At 48.7% G+C, this 10559-nt stretch overlaps 1 protein-coding gene across 7 annotated transcripts in view; it reads left to right on the forward strand.

Moving 5' to 3' along the window:
* ryr1b (ryanodine receptor 1b (skeletal)) overlaps positions 1–9434 on the forward strand; it is an 82266-nt gene extending 72832 nt beyond the window's left edge. For all 7 annotated transcript variants that reach the window (XM_056611537.1, XM_056611542.1, XM_056611541.1 and 4 more), the window contains 16 exons: positions 6–1321; positions 1420–1502; positions 1807–1981; positions 2271–2357; positions 2556–2888; positions 2981–3111; positions 3543–3585; positions 3698–3831; positions 4026–4086; positions 4179–4325; positions 5548–5682; positions 5991–6147; positions 6507–6571; positions 6870–6970; positions 7135–7186; positions 7528–9434. In XM_056611537.1, the coding sequence (XP_056467512.1) occupies positions 6–1321; positions 1420–1502; positions 1807–1981; positions 2271–2357; positions 2556–2888; positions 2981–3111; positions 3543–3585; positions 3698–3831; positions 4026–4086; positions 4179–4325; positions 5548–5682; positions 5991–6147; positions 6507–6571; positions 6870–6970; positions 7135–7186; positions 7528–7623 (3116 nt within the window). In that variant the 3' untranslated portion in view covers positions 7624–9434. The remainder of the gene's footprint in view (positions 1–5; positions 1322–1419; positions 1503–1806; positions 1982–2270; positions 2358–2555; positions 2889–2980; positions 3112–3542; positions 3586–3697; positions 3832–4025; positions 4087–4178; positions 4326–5547; positions 5683–5990; positions 6148–6506; positions 6572–6869; positions 6971–7134; positions 7187–7527) is intronic.
* The last annotated feature ends 1125 nt before the right edge of the window (positions 9435–10559 follow it).

Below are 10559 nucleotides of genomic sequence, written 5' to 3' on the forward strand. Positions count from 1 at the left end.
CTCAGGCAACATTGTGAACGGTACCATCGCCAGACAGATGGTGGACATGCTGGTGGAGTCCTCCAGCAACGTGGAGATGATCCTCAAGTTCTTCGACATGTTCCTCAAGCTGAAAGACATTGTGGCGTCGGACGCGTTCCGCGACTACGTCACCGACCCTCGCGGCCTCATCTCCAAGAAGGACTTCTCCAAGGCCATGGACAGCCAGAAGCAGTACTCCCCGTCGGAGATCCAGTTCCTGCTCTCCTGCTCCGAGGCCGACGAGAACGAGATGATCAACTTCGAGGAGTTTGCGGACCGCTTCCAGGAGCCGGCCAAGGACATCGGCTTCAACATCGCCGTGCTGCTCACCAACCTGTCGGAGCACGTCCCGCACGACACGCGGCTGCAGAACTTCCTGGGACAGGCCGAGAGCGTCCTCAACTACTTCCGGCCCTTCCTGGGTCGCATCGAGATCATGGGCGCCAGCCGCAAGATCGAGCGCATCTACTTTGAGATCAGCGAGGCGAACCGCAACCAGTGGGAGATGCCGCAGGTCAGGGAGTCCAAGAGGCAGTTCATCTTCGACGTGGTGAACGAGGGCCAGGAATCCGAGAAGATGGAGATGTTCGTCAACTTCTGCGAGGACACCATCTTTGAGATGAACATCGCCGCCTCCATCTCGGAGCCGGAGCCGGAGGCGGAAGAGGACGACGACGAGGAGGAGCCAGGGGAAGGAGGAGGAGGAGGAGGGAACGAAGTGGAGTCGGGAGACGGGGAAGAGGCCAACGGGGAGGAAAAACCCCCGGAGTCCAGCTCGGCCTTCGCCGACTTCCTGAAGAGCGTGGTGCTCTTCCTCAACATGTTCACCTTCCGCAACCTGCGCCGCAAGTACCGCAAGCTGAGGAAGATGACGGTGAAGGAGATAGTGGTGGCGCTGGTCACCTTCATCTACACGGTGCTCATGGGCGTCCTGCTGTTCGTCTACAGCGTGTGCAAGGGCTTCTTCACCCTCATCTGGAAGGTGCTGTTCGGCGGCGGGCTGGTGGAGGGCGCCAAGAAGATGACGGTGACCGAGATCCTGGCCAGCATGCCCGACCCGACGCAGGACGAGGTCCACGGCGACCTGCCGCCCGAGCCCGGAGCCCGGGTGGTACAAGACGCCGACGGCGCCTCGGACCAGGAGGCGGCGGAGGGGGAGGAGCAGGAGGAGGACCGGGAGGAGCGAGGGGAGGGCTCCCAGGCCGGCCCCGAGAAGCCCGGCGGGCTGGGAGACTTCGGCGAGACGACCCTCGAGGAACCCCCGACGCCGGAGGGGACCCCGCTGCTGAAGAGGAAGCTGGTAAATAGGGGCGTCTGGCAGGCCGTCGGGGGGGGCCGGAGCCATTGGGGGTCATGATGAATTTCGGTCTGTCCTCGATAACCTCTCTTCACCCACAGGCGGCCGCGAGGAGCGGAGAGGGAGCCGACGGAGGAGAGCCTCAACCAGAGGCTGAAGTCGCTCCAGAGACCGAGAAAGCAGAGTAGGTTTGCTTGTATCGAACATGCCGAGAGAGTTCGGTTTGATAAATCGGTCAATCTTCCGTTGCCTCGATCTCATTTCCTTCTCTTTTAATCGTTACTATTTAGTCGTTTTAGCATGTGCTTTCATGCAAGGTGAGATGTATATGCTTGTCGAGGAGCCAGGTAGGGGTTGGGGTCTCATTGCTCAGGGATATCTGCATGTTTGGCTCCTTTTCTTCCTTCCCTTGCTTCTTCTTCTAGCTTATTTGAACAGTGTATGTTCCAAGCAAACACAGAGTTAACGCACCTTCACCGTCCTTGCAGTGCGGAGAACGGGGAAAAGGAGAAGGCGGTGCCTGAGGTGGAGGTGAAGGCGGAGGAGCCGGAGCCAGAGCCCGAGGAGGAGGTGGTGAAGACCAAACCCAAGAAGGAGAAGAAGTCGGCCGGAGAAGGCTTCGAGCTGTGGAACGAGTTGGACGTGCAGAGGAACAAATTCATGGTGAGATCGGTGGAGCACTGTCAACGTCGGAGCGTATTGAACATATTTAATGTCTAAAGGTATAAAAATATCCAGATGTTGGTGGCGTCTGTATTGAGTGATTTGTTAAAACAAAAGTAAAACAAAAAAAATAAGACTTTTTCCCCCCACTAGACATTGTGAAACTCTTCAGACTCCAGCTGGCTACCAGAACAGAATATGTTTTATTGTTACCTTGTTATAATCAGAGGATGTTTGATTTGAAATAAACACTTTTTGGCTCCTCTTTTTGTTCCCTCTTTCCTTCCAGAACTATCTGTCTCGTAACTTCTACAATCTGCGCTTCCTCGCCCTCTTCGTTGCCTTCGCTCTCAACTTCATCCTGCTCTTCTACAAGGTCAGGGTCAGGGGGTTTTACCACTTAACACCCTACCCGCTAAACCCTCCAGCTCACTATTATTATAACTCATTCTGTTTTAAGAGCTGATCAACAGGAAGTATGATTTCAAAATGGACTCAAATCAAGCAGTTTGGCACGAAGCCCTCTGCAGCCTCTTCCTGTGTTCTCCTGAACGTCCCCCCCGCCCCCTCACAGGTCTCCGACGGCTCCCGGGGCGGCGATGACGACGACGACGGCTCCGGTATGTTCGAGGGGTCCGGTATGTTCGAGGGCTCCGCTATGTTCGAGGGGTCGGGCGCGTTCGAAGGCTCGGCTCTGTTCGAGGGCTCGGCGGCTTTCGATGGCTCGGGAGCCGAGGACGACGGCTCGGGGATGGACGGGGAGGGAGAGGAGGAGGAGGAGGAGGAAGGCCCGGTGTTCTTCTTCCTGGAGGAGAGCACGGGCTACATGCAGCCCACCATGTCGTTCCTGGCCGTCTTCCACACCGTCATCGCTGTCCTCTGCATCATCGGGTACAACTGTCTCAAGGTGCCGTACACAGAAGACGAATCCCCGTGTCTGTCGGTCTGTCCGTCCGTCTGTCTCTTGATCACGGTTCTGACCCAGTGTCTCCGCCTCAGGTTCCCCTGGTGATCTTTAAGAGGGAGAAGGAGCTCGCCAGGAAGTTGGAGTTCGACGGCCTCTACGTTACCGAGCAACCGGAAGATGACGACATCAAGGGCCAATGGGATCGACTGGTTCTCAACACCCCGTAGGGACACCTGAGACCCCTGATACACACACACACACACACAAACACACCTGATACACACCCACACCTGATATTCACACACCTACACACACACCTGATATTTACATAAACATACACCCACGCACACACACACAACTGATATACAAAAACCTGCTATATACACGTCTATACAAAAAAGCTGATATAGATACACCTTTACACACACACACCTGACATACACCTGGCTGTACAAACACACACATGCAGCTTTATTACCATAGACACACTGTATATTTATACAAATATAGTTGGATGAATGGATGAACTCGATGAATGGAGGTAGTGTATAATAATAATAATTATATAGTGGCCAAAGATTTTAAATGACAACAACGTAAGGCATTTACTTGACAACCTGTGTGTGTCCTGTCTTCCTTTTCCTCTACCATCAGCTCATTCCCAAACAACTACTGGGACAAATTTGTAAAGAGAAAGGTACGGTCCCACCTGTTTGAAACAGCGTTACCCCATTAGCCTGGCAGATGTCTGGGAGCATGTGATTGGTTGACGTCCCATTCATGTGGTGTGTGTGTGTGTGTGTGTGCAGGTTCTGGACAAGTACGGAGACATCTACGGCAGGGAGAGGATCGCTGAGCTGCTCGGTATGGACCTGGCATCGCTAGACGTCAGCGCCATGACTCACGAGAAGAAACCAGAACCAGACAGCTCCATGTTCAGCTGGTATTCAACCCTACTTTACACTATTGTCCTTGTGTTGTATGTCGTCTTCTCACTCCATGTGCTGATGCCTTTCTTGGCCACATCTCTCTTGGAAAAAAAACTAGAGATAATTGTTCATTGAGCAGTCTCAGGGTAGTTGTTAAACCCATTTTTTTATGAAAATATTAACTACTGCATAATCTCATCTTCCATAGGATCACAGCCATCGACATCAAATACCAGATCTGGAAGTTTGGAGTGGTGTTCACCGACAACGTAAGTACGGGAAGGTGTGGTCACCGTGACAACAGCCCGGACCCGCTGCTGATTGGTTCGTCGGTGGTCACCGGCTCTGTTTGTCCCTTCAGACCTTCTTGTACCTGTGCTGGTACATGCTGACGTCCCTGCTCGGGCACCACAACAACTTCTTCTTCGCTGCTCACCTGCTGGATATCGCCATGGGCGTCAAGACGCTGCGCACCATCCTGTCGTCGGTCACCCACAACGGGAAACAGGTGCGGAAACGGCCCCCACTCGCCCACATCGTACCAGGCTGTCCTAGAGCTGCACAACGTATCGAAATTTTATCGCGATGACGATATTGGCGTCCCACGATGACACGTAGTGTTCTCGCGATATTTTCGCGATATTTTTTTTAAATGATGCATCCGCAAAAAAATGAAAACCAAAAAAGAAACGAGCCCCGACCATGCAGTATACGTCTGCGTGAGTCCATCCTGCACACAGCGGCGCGAAGCCTGAAAAAGGGGGGAGGGGGGGCGTGGCCTGACGGCAATTTGCCGCTGAGCACAGTGTGTGGCTCCTACCACTAGGGGGTGGTAGAAATTCGAAAGATTTTTTTTTTCAATGAATAATCGTGGTAAATAATCGTGATAGCAATATTGATCAAAATAATCATGATGATCATTTTGGCAATAATCGTGTAGCCCTAGGCTGTCCCCATCCCTCAGAGGGGAACTGGGGTGCCCATGCACACAGGGGGGCAGTGGCCCCAGAGATAGAGCAGATCTTCCGGCAACCAGGTGGTTGCTAGTTCGATCACTGCTCCTGACCGGCTGGCGGTGGCCTTGCATGGTTGACGCCCCCTTTAATGTCTGCATGGGTGTGTGAATGGGTGAATGTGACGCGCTGATTGTAAAGCGCTTTGAGGTGCAACAGGGTAGAAAAGTGTTTCATGCATGCACGCCATTTACACAACCTTGCAAAGACATGGATGTTAAATGAAGAAATGTTAAGTAAACGTTAAGTATGTGTGTTCATAGCTGATGATGTAATGTGCGTGCGTTAATAGCTGATGATGTAATGTGCGTGCGTTAATAGCTGATGATGTAATGTGCGTGTGTGGGTTAACAGCTGATGATGTAATGTGCGTGTGTGTGTTAATAGCTGATGATGTAATGTGCGTGTGTGGGTTAACAGCTGATGATGTAATGTGCGTGTGTGTGTTAATAGCTGATGATGTAATGTGCGTGTGTGGGTTAACAGCTGATGATGTAATGTGCGTGTGTGTGTTAATAGCTGATGATGTAATGTGCGTGTGTGGGTTAACAGCTGATGATGTAATGTGTGTGTGTGTGTTAACAGCTGATGATGTAATGTGCGTGTGTGTGTTAATAGCTGATGATGTAATGTGCGTGTGTGTGTTAACAGCTGATGATGTAATGTGTGTGTGTGTGTGTGTTAATAGCTGATGATGTAATGTGTGTGTGTTAATAGCTGATGATGACGGTGGGCTTGCTGGCCGTGGTGGTCTACCTCTACACCGTGATCGCCTTCAACTTCTTCAGGAAGTTCTACAACATGAGCGAGGACGAGGACGAGCCCGACATGAAGTGTGACGACATGATGACTGTGAGTATCAGCTATGGATATCCCTTCTAGGTATTGATCAGCCATGCCGCTGATCAGGGCTGATAGGAGGGTATGACTAACGGTATCAGGAGCGGATGGGGTTCCTTCTATTGAACGGAGGACAGATAGATAATGTACGCGTGGGTGGATGAGTAAATAGACAGATTTTGATCCTTATATTAATCGAACTAAGGCATGATTTAATCATTAATCATATCAACATTTTCTTTATCAAGCTCTCTTAAAATGTAATCCAATAATGACCATGAAGATGAGCATTAGGGATTAACGATGAGCCCTCCCCACAGTGTTACCTGTTCCACATGTACGTGGGCGTGCGTGCCGGCGGCGGCATCGGTGACGAGATAGAGGACCCGGCGGGTGACGAGTACGAGCTGTACCGCGTGGTGTTTGACATCACCTTCTTCTTCTTCGTCATCGTCATCCTGCTGGCCATCATCCAGGGTACGCCCGTGGCCCCGGCCTCCCTCTGTTACCCCTGGTAACCGCCTGTATCCTCTGTTGCCCCTGGTAACCACCGGTACTCCGTTACCCTTGTTACCCTCGGATATCCCCTGTCATCCCCTATGACCCCGGTGACCCACTGTAATCCCGGTTTCCCTTTTTTAACCTCTGTTACCACGGTTACCCTCTGTTGATATCGGTAACATTACGGTTCCCTGGTTACCCTCTGTTTTCCCTGGTTACCGTATCTACGGTTGCCTGTTTGTATCCAAGACAAACTAATGCAAAATGTCCTCGATATAGATTATATTACGATTGATATGTGTGACTGTAAGAGAAATCTGTGTGCGTCTACTCAGGTCTGATTATCGACGCCTTTGGAGAGTTGAGAGATCAGCAGGAGCAAGTCAGAGAGGACATGGAGGTAAGACATACCTGTCTGTCTGACAACCGGTCTCTCTGTCTACCTGGCTGGCTGCCTGACTACATGTCTGGCTGGTTGTTGTTTTTTAACTCATGCTGTCTCATTGACTCTCTCTGCCCCCTCTCTATCCTCATCTATTGCTCACGCTTTCTTTCTCTCTCTCTCTCTCTCTCTCTCTCTCTCTCTCTCTCTCTCTCTCTCTCTCTCTCTCTCTCTCTCTCTCTCTCTCTCTCTCTCTCTCTCTCTCTCTCTCTCTCTCTCTCTCTCTCTCTCTCTCTCTCTCTCTCTCTCTCTGCAGACTAAGTGCTTCATCTGTGGTATTGGCAGTGACTACTTTGACACGACTCCTCACGGATTTGAGACTCACACCCTTGAGGAACACAACCTGGCCAACTACATGTGAGTTACACTCTTACTGCTACTCTGTGTGTGTGCCTGTGTGTCTGTGTCTGTGTGCGTGCGTGCGTGCATCAGAAACGGTGTGTGTGTGTGTGTGTGTGTGTGTGTGTGTGCATGCGTGAGGGTGTGAGTGGTAGCTGTAATGATGTGTCCTTTTCTCTCAGGTTCTTCCTGATGTATCTCATCAATAAAGATGAAACGGAGCACACTGGACAGGTGAGAAACAAACCTGACCTATACACTGTAGTTAACTAAATGAAACCGAACTTACCCTAACCTTACCTAGCCAAACACAAACCTAATAACCTTACCTAGCCAAACACAAACCTAATAACCTTACCTGGCCAAACACAAACCTAATAACCTTACCTGGCCAAACACAAACCTATTAACCTTACCTAGCCAAACACAAACTGTGGTCTTATATATAAAATGATGCGTTTAAAAAACAACATAAACTCCTCCTCCTCCTCTGCTGTGATTGACTGTCGCCTCTTTCTCTATATCTCTCCTGATTGGTTGTCTGCTCTCCTCTCTCCCAATTGGCTGTCGCGTAGGAGTCGTACGTGTGGAAGATGTATCAGGAACGATGTTGGGACTTCTTCCCTGCCGGCGACTGCTTCCGCAAGCAGTATGAAGACCAGCTTGGATAACTCCCCTCTCCTCTGTGTGCAACCGCCAGGGAGGGAGAAGAACAGAGGTGGAGGAAGGGAGGGAGAGAGGAAGGAGGGGCAGGTGGGAGAGGAGAGGGTTACAATTCTAGGAAGATCGGTGGTCCCTTTCTCTCTCTCCTTCTCTGCGTTTCTCTCTTTTCCCTCGAAGCTATGCACCCTTCAACTGCACTATTCTTACTGTTACCGTGACAACTAGAGATTTCGATGAAATTATTTTGACAGAGATAGACCTAAGACGGCGATGGACGGTGGAGGACGCTGAGGACGCGTCAGAGCGAGACAATAAAAGAAGTCTGGGCCTTGTTTTATCGCTGTAAATACAATACCTTGGCCTTTTCTTTGCCTGTATAAAATAGCCTTGACTACCCCACCTGTTACACATGCAGCTGCCTTGTCCGTCTCGCTGAACACCGTAGAACACTTGATCTGGATCGAGGAGAGCCTGTATCCTACCACATATATATATATAGTTTCAAAAAGGATACAAAAGTATTCATAACTTATTTATTAACGTGGTGGTGTATTATTATTTATGCTGCCCATACCAGACGTCTGGTATTCAGATTTGAGATCGTAGGGAAGAAAGAGACGATTTCATTGACGATTTGAAGTAGTGCTTCGGGTGTCCACTAGAGGCAATCACTCTCTTCCGCGCTGCACAAACGTTCAACCCTGACACCTTAATTACAACCCCCACCATGACCCACATGTGATTGACAGCTGTCAGTGAGATGATGGATGACCTGCCCCACTGTGTCACGGCAGGGGGGTCCACACTTTAAAGTCTTACCAGTCTTGACTAGCACTATGAGGTTCCTTTTTGCTGTTAAGATGACACAAAAACACACACACACACACACACACACACACACACACACACACACACACACACACACACACACACACTCTCTCACAGAGGACACCCAGTTTCTGTCTTTATTATTTACATAAAGATCCACTTGTAGGACGGCGACCATCGTGTTCGGGTTCAGGTGGTTGACTGTTCGGTTTGTGACCCTATATTTCTCGCGAGTGCATTGAAATAAGAATTTCAGGTGTTTCAAATGTACCCACGTTGGCCTCCGTGGCGCCTACAACTGACAAAGGACTAGGTCGCCCTTGTGGCCTTGCTGACATATTTTACATAAATTATAGATGCATATATATACACAAATATATGTATATATATATATATAAATATATTTTATTCTTTTTTTGGGGGCGTAGAATTCAGAACAATCAACCCCTTCCTTGCAACCTTTTAGTTGGAGGTGAAATATACACTTATTATTTATGAACTGACCTTGTGTTCCTAATAAGGGCAACAGGAAGTGATGTATCAAATTTCACACTCGGTTTGTAGATTTAGCTTTGGTGTTTTTACGAGTAGTGTTTTTATGACGTGGAGGAAAAGAGACAAATAACAGCATATAACTTTTTAATTTTTTCGTCAGTGCTTCTCAATTTAGGAGCAAGCGACGAGCCAATCGCACGGACAGGCATTGTCTGGCGTTGCCACGGTGGAAGGCATACCCACCTAGTCTATCGCTCCCATCTTGAGTTTCAACATCTAGCCATCATCATCAGACGTTATGAATCATATCTTGATTCAATTTACGTCAAATTTGCTGATTGGGGGGCGTGTCCTGGTGTGCGCGTCTCAAGCCACAGACTAGCTTAGCACCGCTGACCAGAGAGCCCTGCGACTGAACCTCGTGTTTCAAACCAAGATAAATAAAAACAGATTATTTTAAGATGACCTGCCTGTCGACTTCCTGTCCCTTCTTTTCTTTCTGTCTTTCTCTCTTGTTCCTTGTGGTTACTGTCCTGCGGTGATGTGATGTGTGTTTATCAGTTTCAGAAGATCTGATATCAACTGTAGGTGGCAGGCTTTGGTGGATCTATGGTGCTTTGCCTCCCTAATTTACAAATTCCTAAGATATAACGCAATGTACATTATAAGTATAGATATTTCTTTTTGCTTTTCCACACCACCCTGCAACTACCTCTAACCCCCAATACGTCCTCTGCCCAGGTGAAAATATCTAGTGCCGCGAAATGGTAGTGGTTAATACAAATAATGCATAGGCTTGCGACCCCTGCTGTTTAAAAAGGCAAGGTACATACATTTTATGCAGGCCAATCCCAGGCGTGAATAAAAACCAAGCAAGCATCTGAGAATCAACATGTCAGTATCACCACCTGATATCTGCTACAAACTATATATAATACTCAATAATCAGGTAAGCCTCAATGGGTGCCAGTTTTATATATTTTTTTTTAGGAAAAGTGGGCATATTCACTAGTAAACTGTTCATCCATGCCTCAAAAAGGTTTTGCTTTTTTAAGCATGGGGACTGAAATTAGAGGTGGGACAGACAGTGGTATAGTGATAGTGGTTTCTCACCAATTGAATTGTCTTTCTCCTCCATGAAAAGGACATTGTAAGATGGGTGTGGTTAGCTCTATATAGCCATACAGAATCTAAATACCGTCTGATACTATATGGAGCTGTATTTCAGACTGCATCCATTATATCCATCTATCTATATATATATATATGAAGAGAGGAAGAGAGCAGTCCCAACATGTTTTGAAAGGGAATCAACTCTTAAATCAAGCCAATTGATTAATAGGAATCATAGCTGTAACCAGGGACGTGCACAGGAATTTTGAGGGGCAGTTGCTCTGACCTGAAAAAAGGGCACCCCCCCCCATGCAGCTCTTTAACCCTGTACTTTCTAGCATGGTCCTCTCATATATGGTGATCAGCACTTAGGCCTACCTGCCCTATGTGCCTCCTCCTGGTCCACATTTTCCGAGTGTCTGGAGGCTTGTGGCTGCTCCTCATCTTAAATGTAATGTAATTATGAAAAATGGCCATTAGTAGGCAAAAATATGAGTCTGATTAATTT

The sequence above is a fragment of the Gadus chalcogrammus genome, chromosome 16 (genome assembly GCF_026213295.1).
Source record: "Gadus chalcogrammus isolate NIFS_2021 chromosome 16, NIFS_Gcha_1.0, whole genome shotgun sequence".
In the NCBI taxonomy this organism is placed as follows: domain Eukaryota; kingdom Metazoa; phylum Chordata; class Actinopteri; order Gadiformes; family Gadidae; genus Gadus; species Gadus chalcogrammus.